The sequence below is a fragment of the Sorex fumeus genome, unplaced genomic scaffold (genome assembly GCF_029834395.1).
Source record: "Sorex fumeus unplaced genomic scaffold, SorFum_2.1 ptg000081l, whole genome shotgun sequence".
In the NCBI taxonomy this organism is placed as follows: domain Eukaryota; kingdom Metazoa; phylum Chordata; class Mammalia; order Eulipotyphla; family Soricidae; genus Sorex; species Sorex fumeus.
Window position 1 is genome coordinate 14,176,454 of NW_026606138.1, and position 22,880 is coordinate 14,199,333.

General features: G+C 44.1%; 1 protein-coding gene across 2 annotated transcripts in view; it reads right to left on the minus strand.

The window, feature by feature from the left end:
* Window positions 1-22,880, minus strand: part of FAM81A (family with sequence similarity 81 member A) — an 88,463-nt gene that overhangs the window by 50,435 nt on the left and 15,148 nt on the right. The window contains exons 2-3 of one of the 2 annotated variants that reach the window (XM_056130677.1): window positions 13,492-13,559; window positions 12,001-12,274 (exon numbers count right to left, since the gene is read on the minus strand). In XM_056130677.1, the coding sequence (XP_055986652.1) occupies window positions 12,001-12,274; window positions 13,492-13,538 (321 nt within the window). In that variant the 5' untranslated portion in view covers window positions 13,539-13,559. Of the gene's footprint in view, window positions 1-12,000; window positions 12,275-13,462; window positions 13,560-22,880 lie in introns of both variants that reach the window. The other variant, XM_056130678.1, reaches the window with a different exon arrangement.

Below are 22,880 nucleotides of genomic sequence, written 5' to 3' on the forward strand. Positions count from 1 at the left end.
GACAGTCTGAGAAAAATCCAAGCAAAAATTATAGACCTAAAGAAAACAGTAACAGCTCTGTAAAATTTGATAATAATAGAGGAGCTCAATGGCAGAATGAAATAAATCAAACATCAAATCAGCAAGCTAGAAAATAAAGCAGTGAAAGCCACCTAAAAATATTAGCAAAATGAATGAAAAACAATGATAATAACATATGAGTTGCATATGTTATCACATAATAGGAGGTTCTAGAAGGAGAAGAGAAAGGAAGGGAACTATTATTATTTGCAGGAATAATAGTTAATATATTCCCTAAACTGAGAAAGGAGTTAGATAGGCAGATTCAGGAAGCTCAAATAGTCCCAAACAAGCTAAATCAAGAGAGATATATACTGAAATACATTATAATTATAGTGGGGGGAGATGGGTAGAGAGAAAGAGAAATTTCTAAAAGCAGCAACAGAAAACGCAGGGTCATATAGAAAAGAAGCTACCTTAAAATGAGCAGCAGATTTCTCTCCAGAAAATCTACTGGCCAGAAGGGAGTGGTATGACGTATGCAAAGTACTGAATGCAAAGGACTCCACCCTGTTTGATTATCATTTAGATGTGAAGGAGAAATAAGAAGCTCGAAGACAACTACAGAAAGAAGAAATTACCAGGCTATCGAGATAGAACCAAGGTTAAGGTGCTTGACTTGCACCCAATTGACCCTGATTCAAATCCCCCCACACCAGTGTGGTCCAAGTACCACCAAGGCCTGAGCAGAGAGTCAGAAATAGTCTCTGAGTACTGCCAGGTGTAGGCCAACCACACACACACACACACACACACACACACAAAGAATTAATTACCAACTAAACTAGCACTCCAGGAAATATTTCAGGAAATTCTATAAAAGAAAACTGTCACTGTCACTATCCTCCCATTGTTTATCGATATGCTCGAGCGGGCCCAGTAATGTCTCCATTGTGAGACTTGTTGTTACTGTTTGCTATATGGAATACGTCACGGGGAGCTTGCCAGGCTCTCTGAGAGGGGCGAAGGAATCGAACCCGGGTCAGCCGTGTGCAAGGCGAATGCCCTACCGCTGTGCTATCACTCCAGTCCCTAATTTGGAAAAGGAAAAGAACCCCTAATTTGAAGTAGCAAGATACCTAAAATACACAAAATGTGAAACAGGAGAAGAGACATTTTCAAGATTACTGATTATTATTTTCAACTTTACTGATTCAAATTTACAGAGTTTACAGTTTTCTTTCTACCTATGTGCTGTCGAATTAACAAATTTTTTTTTATCCTCAGATACTATATTTTTGAGTTATAAAATGTATACTCAGTTCTTCTGGAATTACTTGGGGGCTGCCCCAGCTCTGCTCAGGCGTCGCTCCGATTTGTACTGGGGTGATCGTGTAGCTCAGAGAGGAGCTGGGGTCAGGGGCATGGAAGGCAAGTGCCTTCGCCTTTGTTTTATCTCTTTCTTCCTATTTTTAAAAAATTATTCTTTGCTTTGGGGCTGGGGCGATAGCACAGTGGGTAAGGCGGTTTGCCTTGCGCGCGGCCGGCCTGGCCGAGCTGGATTCAATTACTCCACCCCTCTCGGAGATCCCGGCAAGCTACCGAGAGTATCTCGCCCGCATGGCAAAGCCTGGCAAGCTACCGTGACGTATTCAATATGCCAACCACAGTAACAACAAAGTCTCACAATGGGCCCGCTAGAGAAAATTGATGAACAACGGGAGGACAGTGACAGTGACAGCTTTAAATTCTTTGGTTTTGGGGCCACACCAAGCTGTGTCCAGAGCTCTGTGTACAGTGATCACTCCTGCTAGGGCTCAGGGGACCCTCAGTGAGGGTTAAAACCGGGTCACCAGGAGCAAGACAAGTACTTTAACCTCTGCATGATCTTGCCAGCCTCTTGGTTCTTATAAAACAGATTTTATTTCTCTGCTGCTATTTTATATTTTATATATATTCATTTATTATTAGCATATTTTCCATTGAATATACTTATAAGATCTTTTTTATTATGTCACTCAATTCAACATTTGGCTCCAATTAGGATTAGTCTATAATTATTTTCTTTTGAGAAAGGGTCTTGTCCTAATTCTTCTTTTGTTGAATAATTTTGGATTTTATCCCAGATGTTTTACGTAGATTTATATAAGGCTCTGGGTTCTGTTTTATTCCTCTGGGGAAAAACATAGTAGGTAGTTAGATATTACCTGCTTTTCAATGGTGAAAATTTAGCATATTCTCCTTTAAAATGTTATTCTTACCATAATTTAAGATACCCTTTTATTTTATATGCCATTCTATTTCACAAAAAGTTTTAAACCCCAACATAAAAAAATTAATGAAATTTAAAAAGTTAAAAATAAAAAGAGGTTCTAGCACATTAATCAGAGGCAGAAACCTTGGAAGTACGGGAAGTTAACTAACCCAGACACAAGAGAACAAATATGTAAGTGATTCCATTTAGATGACAAATCTAAAATAGGCAAATCCATAGAAATTGAAAATAGAAAAGAAGTTATTAGGAATTAAAGAGAGTATGAGCAGGAAAGTACTGTTTAGTGGGAACAGACTTATATTAAGGACAATTAAAAAGACTTAGAAATCAACAAGTGATGATGGTTTCAGATAGCCTGGTAAATGTACTTAATGTCCCTAAGCAACATATTTATTTATCTATTTATTTATTTATTCATTCATTCTTTATTTATTGTTTGGGGGCCACTCCCGGCAATGCTCAGGGGTTACTCCTGGCTCTGAACTTATGAATTACTCCTAGTGGTGCTTAGAGGATCAAGTGGGATGCGAAGGGTTGAACCCAGTTGACCACGTGCAAGGCAAGTGCTCGTCCTTTGTACTATTGTCCTGCCTTGAGTAAAGGTAAAGGTAAAGGTAAAGGCCCTCCCGTTGTTCATCAATTTGCTCGAGCAGGCCCAGTAACGTCTCCATTGGAGACTTTGTTGTTACTGTGTTTGGCATATCGAATACATCACGGGTAGCTTGCCAGGCTCTGCCGTGCGGGCGAGATACTCTCGGTAGCTTGCCGGGCTCTCCAAGAGGGGCGGAGGAATCGAACTCGGGTCGGCCATGTTGGCTGCGTGCAAGGCAAACGCCCTACCGCTGTGCTATTGCTCTAGCCCGCGAACCGTTGTGGCTCTGCGCCTACCGAGCGCTTTCCTGTCAGAGGGTGCCCGAGACGGGGTCCGAGGCTCCATTAGTGCCGTAACCCAGACGGATAAGCGCAGCAGGGAGCGCCTTGGCCCGGCAAGCGGCTGCCCTGGGTTCAATCGCCGGGCTGAGCACCCCGTCCCCCGGAAGAGATCCCTGAACATTGCAGGCGGGGAGGCCTTGAGTAAAGTAGTTTTAAATAATTTAAATGGTATATTTTATTGATTTGCTCGAGCGGGCCCAGTAACGTCTCCATTGGAGACTTTGTTGTTACTGTGTCTGGCATATTGAATACTCTCGGTAGCTTGCTGGGCTCTCCAAGAGGGGCGGAGGAATTGAACTCGGGTCGGCCATGTTGGCCACTTGTAAGGCGAACGCCCTACCCGCTGTGCTATCTGAAATAAAATAAAATCTTTTTATATTGGGCTGAAGAGATAATACAGTCAGGGGAGCTTTTGCCTTGCATTCAACCGACCAGGATTTGATCTCCAGCATCCCATACGATTCCCCAGAACACCACGAGGAATAATCCTGAGTTCAGAGTCAGGAGTAACCCCACTGACAGGTGTGATCCAAATATAAACAAAAGTTTTAAAATATTTTTATTGATATATAATTTATGTATTATTGTTACTATTCTCCTGTTGTTCATCAATTTGCTCGAGTGGGCCCAGTAATGTCTCCATTGTGACACCAATTTATATATAAAATTATATATAATCAAACCCAGGGTCTTATGCACACAAAGCATATGTTATACCACTGAACCACATCCCAGCCCCAAAATTACCTTCTAAGGGCTGGAGAGATAGCATAGAACTTGGCATTCATCTGATTCTGGTGTCATCCGGGGCACTGCATGGGCCCCTACTATCACTGGAGAGGTCCTGAGCATCACCAGGTGTGGCCGTGGTGACCCCAAGCTCTAATGGTGGCCCTGTTGATCCCCAGAAATATGGGGGCCCTAGAAGCACCACATCCTCAGACCCTAGCATGAGGTATATAGCCTGATTGGCTGAGTATCACTGGGCACTGCCCTGGGCCACTTGAGCACAGCGTGGTGTGCCAAAAAAATAATTAATTTAAACTTTAAAAACAGAAGTTGGAGCATACAGCCGAAGAGAAGGGCCACATGGAGGGCGGGATCCACAGCTCCCGGAGGAAAAAAAAAAACAGGTTCCAAAAAGAGCCGAGATCATCGGGAAGTCCCAGATGGGGTAGGTACCGCATCCCGCCTCCCCCAGATGGAACCCCGGTGACCAGAAGCCTCTACAAGCACAGCTCGGGTATGCGGGAACTAGGACTTTTCCTCAAAACCGCGCGGCCGCTTATGCGGCCTCGCGACATCTCTCTATATACAAAGTGATCAATGGGAAGTAAACCACCCAACGTTTCTCCCTGAAAATCAGAGTTAAGTTTAGAGCATGGCCACAGCCCCAGAAACACAAGGACTTAATGCAGAACCCAGCAGCTTGGAGCAGAAAAGTGAACGGACTATGCGTTAATCCAGGCCATCAAGTCTGCCGGAGGGGAAAGGGTGTTGCCCCATTCGCCCTCTCTTCTCTGGAAAGAAGGATGGCAGCTGCATGGGAGCCTTGTGGACAGCAGGTATGAGTCGGGGGTGTGGGGGCGACTAAAACCTCATGGGAAGGGGGGCGTTCCGGTCCGTACTTCACGCCCTACCGAGGTCACCAGTTGCCCCCCACAAGCGACTCTCCAGCACGGCCACAGCCCCAGAAGCACAAGGACTTAATGCAGAACCCAGCATCTTGGAGCAGAAAAGTGAAAGGACTATGCGTTAATCCAGGCCATCATGTCTGCCCAGAGGGGAAAGGGTGTTGCTCCCTTCCACCCTCTTCCCTCTGGAAAGAAAGATGGCGGCCACATGGGAGCCTTGTGGACAGCAGGTATGAGCCTGGGGTGTGGGGGCGACTAAAACCTCATGGGAAGGGAGGCGTTTCGGTCCGCCCTTCACGCCCTACCGAGGTCACCAGTTGCCCCCTGCAAGCGGCTCTCCAGCACAGCCACGGCCCCAGAAGCACAAGGAATTAATGCAGAACCCGGCAGCTTGGAGCAGAAAAGTGAACGGACTATGCGTTAATCCAGGCCATCATGTCTGTCCGGAGGGGAAAGGGTGTTGCCCCAGTCGCCCTCTCCTCTCTGGAAAGAAAGATGGCAGCTGCATGGGAGCCTCGTGGACAGCAGGTATGAGCCGGGGGTGTGGGGGCGACTAAAACCTCATGGGAAGGGGGGCGTTTCGGTCCGCCCTTCACGCCCTACCGAGGCCACCAGTTGCCCCCCACGAGCGGCTCTCCAGCACGGCCACGACTCCAGAGCACAGAAACCAATTTCTTAACTATCTGACTTTCAGTAGAAATACTTCCAGGGTCAATAAGTAAAATAGCAGAAATCCAAAACCAATATTTAATTCTTGAACCCAGCTGTAGAAAGCAAATCACTTCACAATGCTTTTTCAGCATGTCTGATTTGGGGGGGGGGGGTAAACTCTAAATAATAGTGGTGAATCTTCTATTGAAACAATGAATCTAATCAAAGCAGATAGAGTGTTAACTAGAATTCATCTGCCTCACAGGGACTGGGAGGGGTGGGGGGTGGGGTTTTATTGGGGTTCTTCATGGTAAAAAATAAGTATTGGTAAAGGGAAATGTGTTTGATATTTGCATGACTGAGACCTAAACCTTAAAGCTTTCTAACCTTTTCCACAGTGATTCAATAAATAAAAAAATTAAAAAAAAAAAAAAAGAAAAGAAAAAACAGAAGTTGGAGAATTGGTACATAGGTTAAGGCACTTGCCTTGAGTACGACTGATACCAGCTTAATCCTGGCATCACATACAGACCCCAAGCCCCACTGGGAGTGATCCTTGAGCACAGAGCCAGGAGTAAGCCCTGAGTATTCCTGGGTATGGCTCAACCTCTCCCCGAACACCAACACCGAAATTTATTTATTTATTATTGAGTCACCATAAGATACAGTTACAAAGTTGTTCATGATTGGGTCTCAGTTGTACAATGTTCTAACACTTGTCTCTTCACCATTTCTCACCACCAATATCCCTAGTTTCCTTCCTGCCACCCCCCAGCCTGCCTCTATGGATGGCACTTTCTCTCTCCACCCCCAACCCCCAATTTCTGTTTGGGCATTATGGTTTGCAATACAGGTACTGAAAGAGTATCCCTTTACCGCCGTTCAACACTCAGATCTTGTCCAGAGTGATCATTTCCAACTATCATTGTCATAATGGTCCGTTCTCTATCCTAACTGCCCTCCCCTCTGCCCCATTTGTGGCAAGCTTCCAACTGTCACCCCTCCTGGCCCTCATTTCTATACTACCGAAATTTAAAGGTGAAAAATAAAATGTGCAGGGAGTATGGTGCCGCCAGCAAGTCAATCTGTACCTGTAAGGTGAGTGCATCAGCAGCCTGATGCCGCCTTCAGACTTCCAGATACCCCAAAATTGTTGCTGTAATTTTGGCCAGACCGCGAAAACTTGGGGCAAAGTTTACCAAGAAAGTAAATGGCCAAAAGTTAGGTATGTGGGAAACACACCCATATGGCTCAGCTATATAATTGGAGACATGGCCTCTCTGGTTCCTGACTGAACTGCTTAATGGCCATGATCCCAGAGACTCAGAAACAAATCTCAAAACCCAGCGTCTTTTGGTAGAAATGTGTCTGGTCCCTGCAGTACGTTACCGGTGCTGGGCCAACCCAGGTGGGAATAGGTTTCATGCCTTGGCCTGTTCCTCCCTGGCGGCCTGTGGCCGCCTTCCTACAGAGGCCACTGGACAGTCAGGTTTGAGCCCACAGTGACGAGACACGTGGGGCCTCACAGGATGGGGGTGGAGCCGGTTCTGTCGTCCCCACCCCAACGAGACCCCAAGTCATCACCCACAAACAGCCTCTCTGGCTCCTGATCAGGCTGCTTAACGGCCATGATCCCAGAGACTCAGAAACAAATCTCGAAACCCAGTGGCTTTTGGCTGAAATGTGTCTAGACCCCACAGTACGTTACTGTCGCCAGGCCACCCCAGGGGGGAAAGGGTGTTGTCACTCCGCCTGCTCCCCCTTGGCGGCTCGGTGGCTGTCATCCTCCAGAGGCCATTGGACAGTCAGGTTTGGGCCCGCAGTGATGAGACATTTTGGGCCTCACGGGATGGGGATGGAGCCGGTCCTGTTCTCCCCACCCCAATGATACCCCAAGTCATCGCCCACGAATGGCCTCTCCAGCTCCTGATCAAGCTGCTTAGTGGCCATGATCCCAGAGACTCAGAGGCAAATCTCGAAACCCAGTGGCTCTTGGCAGAAATGCGTCCAGACAACATAGTAGGTTACTGTAGCCAGGCCACCCCAGGGGGGAAAGGGTGTTGTCCCTCTGCCTGCTTCCCCCTGGTGGCTCGGTGGCCGTCATCCTCCACAGGCTATTGGACAGTCAGGTTTGGGCCTGCAGTGATGACACACTTTGGGCCTCACGGGATGGGGGTGGAGCTGGGTCTGTCCTCCCCATCCCAATGAGACCCCAAATCATCGCCCATGAACGGCCTCTCTGGCTCCTGATCAAGCTGCTTAACAGCCATGATCCCAGAGACTCAGGAGCAAATCTCGGAACTCAGCAGGTTTTGGCAGAAATCCCTCCAGATTTAAGTGTTAAAATTTCGGAATTTCAAAATCGTGTGGCCACTACTGCAACCATGTGACATCATATGTTATTCATAACCAGCAATAAAAAAAAATTGTCTACTGTTGCCTTTTCAGCAGATCTGAATGTTGGGGTCACTGTCACTGTCCTCCCGTTGTTTATCGATTTGCTCAAGCGGGCCCAGTAACATCTCCATCATGAGACTTGTTGTTACTGTGTTTGGCATATTGAATATGTCATGGGTAGCTTGCCAGGCTCTGCTGTGTGGGCGAGATACTCTTGGTAGCTTGCCGGGCTCTCCGAGAGGGGCGTAGGAATCGAACTCGTGTCGGTCATGTTGGCTGTGTGCAAGGCAAATGCCCTACCACTGTGCTATCGTAAAATCTCAAATAATAATTGTGGGTCTGGTGTCAAAATTGGAATGTGATCAAAGTAGAGAGAGAATAATGTGGAAATCATCTGCCCCACAGGTGGGGGAGGGTGTGGGATGGGGGTATACTGGGGTGTTGGGGGTGGAGAATGGGCACTGGTGAGGGTGCGGGTGTTTCATTGTATGACCGAGGCTTAGACCCAAAAGCTTTGTGGCTGCTCTCACAGTGATTCAATGGGTGGAATTATAAAAAATGAAAAAAAAAGTAGGGTGGAGTTTATGCACAATTCAATCAGCTAATCGGTGGCTGGATAAACAGCAGTGCTCCTACATAAAAAAAAAGAAAAGAAAAAGAAAATGTGCTAGAAAACTTGTAAAGATGTAACCAACAAAGATACACGAATGGCCAATAAGTACAGGACACGGTGCTCAACACAATCATCTTTAGGTTATGCCACTGGAAACCGCTGTGAAACAGACTTACAGAGCCATTAACAGGGATCAAGGGCAGGAGGGGCTTCCAGACCAGCTCCACAGCTCAGAAAGCCTGTTAGCAGAAAGTCCAGTCCCCAAGGCTGCCACAACTGATGAGTGAATCCTAAGAACTCTGCAGCTCAAGACCGTGGAGAGAGACCACAAGTAAGGTCCTAGCCCTCCACACCCAAGTGGTGTGGACACTGTAGCTAACGAGATGAGCACCCAAGTGAGACATGTGTGTGACCCCTGGTCATCATAACAAAAACAACAGTGAAGGGAAGGAGGAGGGAATGGGAAAGGGGCAGATAATACTAAGGGCAGGTGAGAATGTTGAGATATTAGAAGCATAGTATGGGCCTGATATAACTGTGCAATGTAATTCTAAAAAAAACTAATTTAAAAAAATAATGTAATTCTTTTAAAGAACCACTTTGAGAGAATTGTGTGGGGGAAAAAAGACGTTATAGGGCCAGAGCAATAGTATAGCAAACAGGGGTCTTGCCTTGCATGTGGCAGGTCGAGATTCAATCCCTGACACCACATATGACCACCCCCCCAGCACTGCTGCAAGTGATCCCTGAGTGTAAAATCAGAATTACACCCATATCAGCCATGTGTGGCCCAAAATCCAAAAAGGGAAGAAGAAAAAAAAGCATATTCTACTTTGCTTTTGCATTAAAACTGGCCTAGTGTAGTGGCAAGACATGGGGAAAAGAATAGAACAAACTCATATGTAACTTAAATAAATCATCAATTCAAATAACCCACAGTCTTCAGACCAGCCATTTGGATGTGATTCGACAAAGATCAAATAGGGACTGGAGTGATGTCTCCTTGCCAGGGGTGGAGTATGTGCTGGACATGCACGGAGCTACAGGTTCAATCCCTTGCACTACATGAGGGCCTAGGACTACCGGATGTAGACCCCCAACACAGCTGGGGAAACCCCCAAATACAATATTTTTTAAAATGGGGAACTGAGATATAGTCCAGTGGTTAGAGCACATGCCTGGTACCACCACCTGGGTTTGAGTCCCAGCATCCTAGGGTCTCCCAGGCAGCTCTAGTGCAGTCCCGGAGGCCTCACCCAGGTGGCCTCGGGTCTCCCCTACACCGCGGGGCTGAAGCAGCATTGCACCCTCAAGCCCTACCACTGAAATACGATCTCAGCTGACCAAGAAACCCCTGAAACCTAGGGTGGGGCTCCTTGACCTCCTGAACACCACTTGGGAGGCCCCAAAATAAATTGCTCGAGCGGGCCCAGTAACGTCTCCATTGGAGACTTTGTTGTTACTGTGTCTGGCATATCGAATACGTCACGGGGAGCTTGCCAGGCTCTGCCGTGCGGGCGAGAGGGCTCTGTGGCGCAATGGATAGCGCATTGGACTTCTAGCGATGAGAGTAAAAATAAATTAATAAAATAAAAAGTCTAACATAAGTTTCTACAAGATCCAGCAATTCCACTCCTAGTGATAGGCCCAAAAGAAAGGAAAACAGATTTTTCTCACAAAAACAGGTGTTTGCAGAAGCTCTATTCACAAGAGCTAAAAACTGGGAAGAATCCAAATGCCCACTAAGTCATGATAAACAGAATGAGGAACAGCCATATGGCAGGAAACGACTCCGGAAAACAAAGTATTACTGATCTGTGATAGAACACGGCTGAGCTTTAAGAGGATCCTGCAAAGTGAAAGAAGGAAAAGACAGAGTTCAAAGAAGACTCCTTTCATGAAGTATCCAGAACAGACAAGCTCACGGGGACTGAAAGCAGATGAGAGATTTCCTAGGGCTCAGGCAGAGATCCGGATTGTCTGCAAAAGGCATATTCAAATCTGGGTGTTGAGGGAATGTCCTACAAGTGAACTGTTGAGGCTCAGCTGCACAAATCTATAAATTAACTAGAGAGGCCTGAACTATATTCATACAATGGGTCGATGCCTAGATAAAGAAGAAAAGATGCCTAGAAGAAAAGTCATGTGATCTGCAGTTCTGTGGATGGATCAGGACAGTATCCTGCTGAGAGGTAAGTCGAGGCAGAGGGCCTGACACAGAATGATCTCTCTCGTATGTAGGATGTTAAGATGCACAGTAAGGGAGCAGTGAATGACCAAAGGGGACAGAATCTGAGAACTGGTCTACAGAACTTAACTTACCACCATGGGGAAATGTGGGGTGCCATGGTTTGCAGGGGTGACACACTGGTGTTGGGTATGGTACTGGAACACTGTGTGCACAAACACCTGTCCATAATAGTATCATAAATAATGTAAAAGTATGATTTACACTGCCTAAAATTTTAAAAGAATTTTTTTAAATTATATCTCACCAGAGAGATAGTACAGGAATTAGGACCTTGCCTTATATGCAGTGAACACTGGTTCAGTCCCCGGCATCCAATATGGTTCCCCAACTCCTCCCAGGAGTGATCCCTGAGTATAGAACCAGAAGTAGGCCCTGAGCATCACTGGGTGGGGGAGGAGGGTTAGCCCCAAACCACACACATACACACACACACACACACACACACATAATAAAATGAAAGTTATACATCAACAAAGCTATTTTTAAAATTTAAAAAAAATCTGACACTGAAATAAAACTGAGCCTTAATTTCAGGAGCCATAACTAAAACTTGTGTTCATGACTTGAAATAGTTTTTTTCTTAATCAAATCATATATCTATGATTCATATATTTAAATTTTTCCTACAAAGGATACTGAGAGCATTCAATTGTGAAAGCCTAAGCCCTAAATAACTTGAATCTTTCAGAGCTAAATCATGTGGTCCCTGTGATTGCTCAATAAATAGCCATTTACAAATTCTAAAAACAGACAACGTTGGCTTTTTATTGAGCTCATCTCAGAGAAAAATTAAGCAATAAGATGGGCTTCTAAGAAGTAATAAACGATATTGCATGTAATTATTATGACCTAGAAACATTTCATCTGAAGCAGCAAAGGCTGACCTAGTAATTGATTCAATAGCTGTCTTTAACAACATGAAGAGTTTTACAGGGTAATGATCTGATTGATTCTTCTCTTTCTCCATTGAGAGCCAAACAAAACAAAGTGATTTAATAACCAGGAAGGTAAATTTAGATAAAACATAAATAACACTGACAGTAACTGCTATCAAACACTGGAATAAATTTAACTAGGGGTATTTGCTCAAGCAGTTTCCTTGGTGATCAGTAGGCATAGACAAGACAAACAGCTTCAATGTGAGCCCGTTACTGCGGGGGAAGGTGGCTGGGGCCAGGCCCACCTGCAGACGCAGAGCGAGACTGGGGAAAGGCACCTGCCCACAGCCTGGGCACGCTATATATACCTCAATGTCCCGATTGAGCTGCTTCACGATGGCTGTGATGTTTCGGATGTGCTCCTCCAGGAAGAGCCTGGCCAGGCGATCGCCTCCGCCTTTGTTCTGCATTTTCTGCAAACTGCTGACGATGTCATCTTTGATCCGGAAGGCGTGCTCCACTAGCGCAGCGGTGGTCTTCTCGTGGCAGAGGATCCGGTCCTCCAGCTGCTCCACCAGGCTCACGGACGAGTATGGGGCCATGCTCAGGGACTGGCTGTGCCGGGGCATGGTTCTGACTCTTCTGTGAGGCAAAGCACAGCATCTGGGGTGTTAGTTTATCGGGGGAAATCAGCCTTTGAAAGCCAGACCCAAGACTTCCCAGAAAAGGAAATATAAGTGATTTATCCCTACCAGTTACAAGTGGGGTTGATGCAAGATTTCTACCCAAAAGAGGCCTTGAGGCACTTGCCTTGCATTCTGCCAACCCTCATTTGAAACTTCAGTAGTACCTGTAGTCCCCGGAGCAATGTCCAGGGACACTGTTGAGCAGAGCCAGGACTAAGCCCTGAGTACGTCTGGGTGTAACCCGAAATGGAAACAAAAACAATTTTCTGGTCCTAAAAGATAGTACAAGGGTTGGGGCGCTTGCCTTACATGTAGCCAGACTCAGTTCAATTGTCTGTATCCCATTTTGTTCTGTGAAATTCACAGGGTTATAGCTTCTTTTAATTGAGAAGTGTTTTTTAACTGTCTCTTGCTTATGGAGATCATGGAACTCACTGCCTGGGCATCTGTTTCTCTGGGTACCACTGTTAAAGATGCAGTCAAGCTCACAAAGTAGATTCTTGAAATTTATTTTCTTGAGGTTTAGTCTATACTTAGGGATCACTCCTGGTAGAGAGATGGTTGGGAACACACCATAGTGCTCAGGGCTGACTCCTGGCTCTGCGCTCAGGGATCACTCCTGGCTGTTAGGGGGACCATACAGTGTGCCAGGGATCAAACCCAGGTTAGTGGCGTGCAAAGAGTATTTTCAATAACAGAGGCCAAAAGGGGATTTCGAGCGATAGTACAAAGGTACTTGTCTTGCACACAGCTGACCTGGTTTCAATCCTTGGCACTCCATCTCTTCCCCAAACCTTGGCAGAGTGGCCCCAAAGCAAAAATAAATAAACACAGGCCAAACAAGGAACTTCAGTGAGTTAATAATCTGGGCCTCATGGCATCCAGTTTGAAACTTGTGATTCAAGAGGTTTAGCCTCCAGGCTGGTGTAGACCACTGTAGGAAACCACAGCCAAACTGTAGTATGACTGAAATCTTAGTCATGGTCGCTCAGCAGTGCCCGGTAAGCTGTAAACTGGAGGCTAGAAAAGGGACTTCACAGACCCAGTCTTGTCCTCAAATGCAGTCATTCCAGGCTGATAGGAGCCTAAAAGTTTCGTTCACAACCACCCACTCCCATAGGATTGGTGGAAAGGAAAAGTATACCTTAGATGCATATTTTCCATATATTATACCTTTCCTTGGTGACAAGAGAAGGAAATGCAGTGTTCCGCTGGGCCATTTTCTTTTTAATAATTTACATCTGTTGAAAAAAATAAGCATTAAATTATTTAACAACTTATGACTGGAATTGAAATGACCTCCAAGGCTTATTAAGTTATGAAGTGGAATGCGAATGAAGCTGACAAAGCTTGGTTGTTTGATGAAAGGCCTTTTATCTCATTATAGGAAATAAACTGCAAATGTGTTCAAATAAGGAGAAAATAATCAAGTAAAATTTCAATGCTTATAAAATTAATTACCATTAAGCCGTGTTAGACAGATCAACAGCGGCTGTTCAGTGGCATTTCTGACAGTCTTCTCACCCCATATTTGCACCTCAAGCTTAAGAAATCACTTCTATAAATGTGTGATGGATTTTTTAACAGGTTTATTGGATTTTGTACTTCTCTGTAAAAAATTTGTAGGTAAATTTGATCTCAAAGAAATTAGCAAATTATACAGCATATTAAGAACATTTGTCTGGTATTGCGGGGTCATATGGAAGCTCAATTTCTAGTTTTTGAAAGCACAGTAGAAAGGACATCTGGAGGTTATGGTGCCACCAGCAGGGCAATCTGTACCTGTGAGGCGAGTGCATCAGCAGCCTCATGGCAACTTTAGGCTTCCAGATACCCCAAAATTGCTGCTGTGCGTTCGGCCAGACCCAAAAAACTTGGGGCAAAGTTTACCAAGAAAGTAAACGGCCAAAAATTAGGTATGTGGGAGACACACCCACAAACCAACTCCAGCTCAGCTATATAATTGGAAGCATGGCTTCTCTGGTTCCTGATCGAACTGCTTAATGGCCATGATCCCAGAGACTCCGAAACAAATCTCGAAACCCAACGGCTTTTGGCAGAAATGCATCCAGACCACGCAGTAGGTTACTGTCGCCGGGCCACCCCAGAAGGGAAAGGGTGCTGTCCCTCCGTGCCTGCTCCCCCTTGGTGGCTTGGTGGCCGCCATCCGCCAGAGGCCACTGGACACTCAGGTTTGGGCCCGCAGTGATGAAACATGCAGGGCCTCACAAGTTGGGGGTGGAACCGGCCCTTTCCTCCCTGCCCCAACAAGACCCCGAGTTGCTGCCCAAGAATGGCCTCCCCGGCTCCTGATCAAGCTGCTTAACGGCCATGATCCAAGAGACTCAGGAACAAATCTCGAAACCCAGCAGGTTTTGGCAAGAAATCTTTCTCGATTTAATTCTTAAAATTTTGGAATTTCAAAATCGCAGCCACTACTGCAGCCACGTGACGTCATATGTTATTCATAACCAGCAATAGAAAACAAATTGTCTACTTTTGCCTTTTCAGAAGATCTGAGTGTTGGGGTAAAATCCCAAGTGATAATGGTGGGTCTGGTGTCAAAATATTAAATGTGATCAAAGTAGAGAAAGAGTAATTTGGAAATCATTTGCCCCACAGGTAGGGGGAGGGTGTGGGATGGGGTTATACTGGGGTTTTTGGTGGTGGAGAATGGGCACTGGTGAAGGTACGGGTGTTTCATTGTATGACCGAGACTTGAACCTGAAAGCTTTGTAACTGCTTTCATGGTGATTCAATAAATAAAATTATAAAAAATGGGGAAAAAAAGTAAGGTGGAGTTCATGCACAATTCAATCAGCCTAATCAGTGGCTAAATAAATAGCAGTACTCCTACATAAAATAAATAAATAAATAATTTTTTTTTAAAAAAAAGAAAGGACATCTGTACCTATCTGTTCATTGCAGCACTGTTCATAATAGCCAAAATCCGGAAACAACCCAAGTGCCCTACAACAGATGACTGGTTAAAGAAACTTTGGTACATCTACACAATGGAATACTATGCAGCTGTTAGAAGAGATGAAGTCATGAAATTTGCTTATAAGTGGATAGACATGGAGAGTATCATGCTAAGTGAAATGAATCAGAAAGAGAGGGACAGACATAGAAGGACTGCATTCATTTGTGGAGTATAGAATAACATAACATGAGGCTGTCTCCCAAAGACAGTAGATACAAGGGCTAGGAAGATTGTCCCATAGCTGGAAGCCTACCTCATGAGTGGAGGGGGGAAGGCAGATGGAATAGAGAAAGGATCACTAAGGAAATGATGGCTGGAGGAATCAGTCGGGATGGGAGATGTGTGCCAAAAGTAGATAATGGACCAAACATGATGATCTCTCAGTGTCTGTATTGCAAACTACAATGCTCCAAAGTAGAGAGAGAGAGAATGGGCAAAACTGTTTGCCATGGAGGCTGAGGGGAGGGGAAGGGGAATATACTGGGGAGATTGGTGGTGGGGAATGTGCACTGGTGGAGGGATGGTTGTTTGATCATTGTGTGATTGTAACCCAAACATGAAAACTTGTATTTTCTCACGGTGATTCAATTAAAAAAAAAAAACTTGGCTGGGCTGGGAAGATGTCTAAAGGACTGGGTGTGCGCTTTGCAGACAGGAGGCCAAAGTCAATCCCCACACCATAGGGTCCCTCCAGCAATCTGGGAGTAGCCCACCCCTGTAGCATGGCTGGGTGTGGCTCAAAAATAAAAACAGGAAGAACACTTTTTTTTGGTTTTGTTTGGGGACCACACCCAACAATGCTCAGAGCTTACTACAGATTCTTGCTCAGGGATCACTCCTGGCAGGCTCAGTCAGGGGACCAGATGGAGTGCAGGGGGTCAAACTCAGGTCAGGCTCGGGCAAAAAAAGCACGTTACTCACTAGACTATCTGTCCTGCCCCTAGATCATTTGTTTAAGATCCATTTTAGGAGAATATCCACCAAGGGAAAAAAAATCAACATTAAAAGTTTAAAATTATAGTATGAGATATACTATTCAGACGATATTTTCATCTAAGGGACTTTTAATCTTTATACCAAAAGATATAATCAGTGCTTTTGAAATCTGAACAAAATTGGAGGATTTCAGAAATATTTCACTCTTAGGTGTTTCAGTGCTTTTGTTAACTGGCTTGAAACAATGAATGCTTAGTAACAGTGATGGGATTCAGTCATTAACTCTCATTTAGTTGGTGGGTTCAGAAAGCATTTCTGATTGAAACCATTGTTTTGGCATCATCACCCCAATGAAGTTATTTTTAGAATTTCAAAATGTGAACATTTCACTTTCCTAGACAAAGAACTTTTAAGTTTAAACAAATTACACTTAAGAGAAGAAAAAATAATGATTCATGGCCAACTGTGATGCCAAGAGTTCTTCAGAAGCAAGATAATAATTTCTTTCATTTAGACTAAATAAAATTAAACCAGTGTGGGAGCTATTAATATTTAGAAACACGGACTCTTAACCATTTTAAAGATGCTAACTACTTCAGTTGGGAGGTTGATCTACAGAGCAGACCAACAGAAAACATTTATCTGGTATCTATTAGGTAGCTAAAAAAACAAAATCTCCTCCTTCATGGGGGTCATAACCTGCAGAGGAGGGTGGACTGTAAACTAGCCACTGTGTGGGGTAGGGGTAACCACTCAGATGAGCAGAAACATGCCACAAACAGAGGGAAAGCAGTGCTTCCTCTTCCGGGGTAGCTTGAGAGGTCTGGGAAGAAGTGATGAGAAAGAGTAGCGTTTCTGCAAGAGAAGGGACAAGATTCCTCCTCTCCGAGCATGCCAACAGGACCTCCACCACCATGACTCTTCTGTGTGTTGGAAATCTAACATTTTTAGTCATTCTGGGTGAGGAAAATGGAAGGTCACTGTGATGGGACTATGAAGGAAGAGGCCTTGACTTATCAGATTCACTGAGGGAATCACTCTGTTCTAGCCCACCTGGTCACTTCTTACCTGTTCCAGTCAATATAAGCTTACACTGCCAGCCCTGCCTCCTCTTTAAACACCACTGTCCTTGGCTATGGCCTGCCCATGGCTGTGGGCACAGTCTGGCCAGGTGCTCTCTGGAAACGCCTCCTCGCTCTATCTGAAAACACATCCATCCTTCTCAGGCCCACCCGCCCTCAAAACACTGGTCTTTTCATTTGTATTTCCTCAGTTCACTATTCTGTCCCATATTATTTTTATAAAGCACAGTGCTACAGTGCGTTATAAAAATTAAATTAAATTTTAAAAACTTTTTTAAATCCTGAGGGTGGAGGAGGGAAAGAACAAAAACATATTGTAGCAGGATCATGCTCCCTGGATTTAAACTGTATTATAAAGCAAGAGTATTTTTAATATGGTGGTCAAATAATTAAATTTTAAAAAGGCCCATAGATCAATGAAATAGAATCAAAGGTACTTAAAAAAACATATTTTAGACAACTAATTTCTGAGGAAGAAACCAGGAGTACAAACAAGCCTACAATGGAGAAAGAAAAGTCTCTTCAGTAAAAGGTGCTGAGAAAATGGAAGAGTCCCGGCAAAAGAATGAAACAAGACAAGATATCTTACACACTGTAGCACTGTAGCACTGTCCTCCCATTGTTTACCAATTTGCTCGAGCAGGCACCAGTAACGTCTCCATTGTGAGACTTGTTACTGTTTTTGGCATATCAAATACACCACTGGGAGCTTGCCAGGCTCTGCCATGCGGGCGGGATACTTTCAGTAGCCTGCCGGGCTCTCCGAGAGGGACGAAGGAATTGAACCCGGGTCAGCTGCGTGCAAGGTAAACCCTACCCTCTGTGCTATTGCTCCAGCCATATCTTACACAAGATACACAAACTGATTCAAAATGAATGGAAGATTTAAATCTAAGATCTGAAACAACAGCAACAAAAATTTTTAAAAACAAATGATAAAGTTCTTTTTTTTTAATTTTTATTAGTGAAACACCATGAGGTACAGTTGTAGACTTACAAATTTTCGTGCTTGGGTTTCAGTTATACAATGATCAAATACCCGTCCCTCCACCAGTGCCCATTCTCCACCACCACTGATCCCAGTATCCCTCCCACACTACCTCTGTGGCAGGGCATTCCCTTTTGTTCTCTCTCTCCTTTTGAGTGCTGTGGTTTGCAAAGGAGACATTGAAAATGATAAAGTTCTTTGACATTGCTCTTAATGCTGTCTGGTGTTTACCTCCAACAGCATGGGAAGCAAAATAAAAATAAACTAAATGGACTCACATGAAACTAAAAGGCTTCTGTACTGCAAAAGAAAACATCAGTAAATTGAAAAGGTCATCTACTGAAAGACAGACAATATCCACAAACCAGACACCAGACAAGAGGTTAATATCCAAAATAAACCCCAGAAAAATTCATATAAGTGTCAGAGAGAATGTGAAGAAACAGAACCCTTGTATACTGTGGGTGGGAATTTAAGTTGCTGTAGCCTTTAAAGAAAATAGGTGGAGGTTACTCACAAACAGAAAGCAGAACTACCATGTAATTCAGCAATTCCACTCTGGGTACTCAGCCAAAAAAAAAAAAAAAACCCACATTAATTCAAAAAGACATGTGCACCCCTATGTTCACAGCAGCACTATTTACAAAAGGCAAGAATGAAAACTCATCATAAGTGTTCATCAAAAAGTGAATGGAGAAAGATGTGTCATGTACACAATGAAAAATGGAAGGAAGGAGGGAAATTAAGAGGGAGTGAAGGAGGAAGGGAAGGAAGGAGAGGAGGGAGGGAGGAAGGAAGGAAGGAAGGAAGGAAGGAAGGAAGGAAGGAAGGAAGGAAGGAAGGAAGGAAGAAATTTAGTTCTCAGGACTTAATCCTCGCTCTGAGCTCAGGGGATGTTATGTGATGCTGGAGATGAATCTGCATTGGACATGTGCTATGCAAACATCCTACTGGTCCTCCTGTCTCTCCAGCCCCAAACAGCCTAAGTTTATAAGACTTGAACTTAGAAAAGGGGTCTGCTCAGAACCAGACTCCTCCTCATGAATGTTGTGGCAATGACGGGATGTCACTTGGTTTATTTTGGTTAGTATCATGATTTTTTTGCCTGAACAATGGCTTCCATATTACAAATGAGCAAACATTAAAAATAAATAAGCATTATATTTAATAACTTCTAAAAGAATCATTGTCTTCCTATTGTCAATTCTAGCACACTGGCGTGAGGTCATCAACCCCTGAACATTTATAAATCTGATCTGACTCCAGTCACAAAGTAATCAGGCAAGGCTGTGCCGTTATCATGTCAAGTTTCAGTTTAAGAACTTAAAAATTGAAGGGAAAATTAAAAACAGTAACATCACAGAGCCCCAAATTTGCAATCTATGAAAAGAATTTTAGTATAAAGGTTATGCTATTATCTGTTGGATTATAGACAATAATCTAAAACCCATTTATTTATGATTGTTACAATTTGGAAAAATATATATTATTATGTGATATTTTAATGATAAAAAGAGACATAAGCACCACAAATTATATATATACATATATATTCAATGACAAATATTGAACCCAGGGCCTCACATAACCGAGGTAAATGCTCTTCCACTGAGCTACATCTCTGTAGCACACTGTAGCACTGTCTGCCCGTTGTTCATTGATTTGCTCAAGCGGGCACCAGTAATGTCTCACAATAAATTGTGAGACTTGTTGTTACTGTTTTTGGCATATCAAATACACCACGAGTAGCTTGCCAGACTCTGCTGTGTGGGCAAGATACTTTCAGTAGCTTGCCGGGCTCTCTGAGAGGGGTGGAGGAAGCTACATCCCTAGCTCCAACAATTGTATTTTTATAAGGAATGGCACTGAAAAGCAATATCTACAATATCATTTTAATGTAAAAGGTAGATAAATTTAATACATCTGATTGTTTTTACTGAAAAATTAAATACCAATTATCTAGAAATTAAATTAACATCAATTTATTATTAAAATACAGTCCTGATATGTAATGTTATGTCCTGATTTTTTTAATAGGCAAAGCATTTATGAATAAAATCACAATAATTTGGTGGAGGCCAAGCAAGGGGAAGGTTATTTCTTTACAGTTAAAAATAAAGTGGAGGGTGCCAGAATGATCGTACAGCGGGTGGGGATTTGCCTTGTACACAGCAGACACACAGTAAGGTTTGATCCCTTACTTCCCATATGGTCCCCAAGCACTTCCAAAAGTGATCCCTGAGCCAGGAGTAAGCCCTGACACACTGGGTGTGGCACCAAAACAAAAATAAACAAAAATAATAGAGTGGAAGGAGGACCAGAGAGATAGTACAGTGGATAAGACACTTGCCTTATATACCAATCCATATTTGAGTCCAGCACCAGTGACGGTCTCTCGCCAGAAGTAACCCTGAGTACAGTTAGGCGGGGACCCCAAAACAAATAAAAGGGTGGAGGGACAGAGACAAGGACAGCTGAAGGCCCCTCTAAGAAGCACAGGTAAAAGCTGGCCAAAGGCCAGGAAGAGGCTTTCTGGTGGGACAAGAGTTGTGCTATGTGGGGGTGCATCCAGGTCGGGAGGGCAGGCGGGTGGGCAGGAGACCAGAGCAGGCTGAGGTTTGGCAGCAGGAGGAAAGCGAGAGTCTGCTCTCCCCTCTGCCAACTCTCCTCCAGTTCTCTCTCACTCCCACCCTCCCTCCAGCTCTTCTCTTCCTTCCTCCAGGGACAGTGTCTCTTCCTTCACCTACACTTTCTCATCTATCCATTTCCTTCCCTCCTCTTTTCACTGTCCCTTTTCACAACTCCTCAAAGCACATTTGTTCATCTTCCTGGTGCTGATGCCCACTGGCTCGCTTCTTGCCTTTGTCCCCACCCGAGTTCCAGTGCAGACACACTAACAAAGTGATGCCTCTCCCTTCCTCCCACCCTCCGTTCCTTCTGGCAGCCAACAGGGTCTTTGCTAAGTCTGGGAGTTAGAGATTGGTGGGATTTGGGTCTTTCATGTGCTTCCACTGTTCATACTCCATGTGAGTTAAACTGTGTGCATAAAACCACATCATTGTCCTTCACTGAGCTTTCTTTCACTTAGCATATTGCCTTGTTTAATCCATCTGAAGCTACGGACACATAACCAAGGGAGAGGCACTTGCCTTGCACATGACCAACCCTGGCTCAATCCTCAGCACCATGGACACCCCCAAGAGGAATCCCCGAGCACAGAGCCAGGAGTATGCCCTGGGCACTGCCAGGTGTGGCCCCCCCACACCAAAAGAAAAAAGAAGCAAAAAACAACAACAAAGTTTCATTCATTTTTATCCCAAATGGCAGGATATATTTTGGATAATAAAAATTTGTTTGCAGTTCCTTATATGTCGAGGCATTCTCTCCACAACTGAGCACCCAGTCTATGTCTTCATCTTTTCTAAATAGTATTTCAATGAGTAAAAATATGTCATAGCTTTTTTATCCATTCAGATAGTATTCTGAGTGGATAAAGCAGAGTAGTATTTCAATGAGTAAATATATGCCATAACTTCTTTATCCACTCAGCCATCAATAGGTATTTAAATGAATACTAAGTTTTGGTTATTGTAACTAATTCTGCTATTGAACCTAGGGGTGCAGATTGTTGGAGTATAACTCTAAACATTTTAGGATAACATTGGTGTGTCCTTCCTCCCTTGCCACAGGAAGCTTAGGTTTAAGCGCTCTGGAGTCACTCCCATTCCTCTGTATATCTGTAAACTCTTCTCTGTGCTCTCCTCTCCAACCAGTTAATCACTTTTCCCCCTAATTAGATTCTGTTAACTTGTAAGATCAGATCCTTTTAGGACATAGAACTAGTATTGTTAGTTAAATATTGCTTTTTTCCGTCTTTTGCATAGTTTACCTTAAAGCAATGTCCTTTCTGTATGGACACAGGAAAACAGTTAATATGCTTTTGTAACTTGGGAGTTGATTAATCCAAATAATATTTTCTCCTGGGCATCTGCTTTCTTGACTCGGTTGCCCTTATTTCTTAGCACCCCAAAAGCAGGGTCCCGACAAGGGACTGAATGGACCCGGGGCAGCTACCCTGGCATCAAAATGGGCCAGGACAAAGAGCCACAATACCCAACTATCAGTTGAGGTCATGATCATGGACAAATGCTGTCATGATCCAAAAGTAATGACAAGACTAGGAGACCCTGCTGGGGTTAGGAAGACAAACCTGGCCTGAGGACTGAGGTCTGGAATAGTGAGTTGTTCTCAGGAAGAATCAAACTGTAAGTTTATATCTCTTATGTGTTCTTACAGAATGACATTGCTAGAAATATTAGAAGTAGATTTACTACAACTATTTAAGTGGATTACTAGCTGAGGAAAGAACACACCCTTGTTGGGATTCCACCCTTGAGAGAATCTCCTAGTAATCTGGAGTAAACTCTTTAGATGAGATTTTATCCTTGAGTTAATCTCCTGGAGAAGTGGTCTCAGCTCTCTTTGTTGATTTGTTAATGTTCAACCCACCTTTGTGTCACCACCTTACATGATTGCTATATAAGCTAAGACTGTAAGAGACTGTAAGATCTGA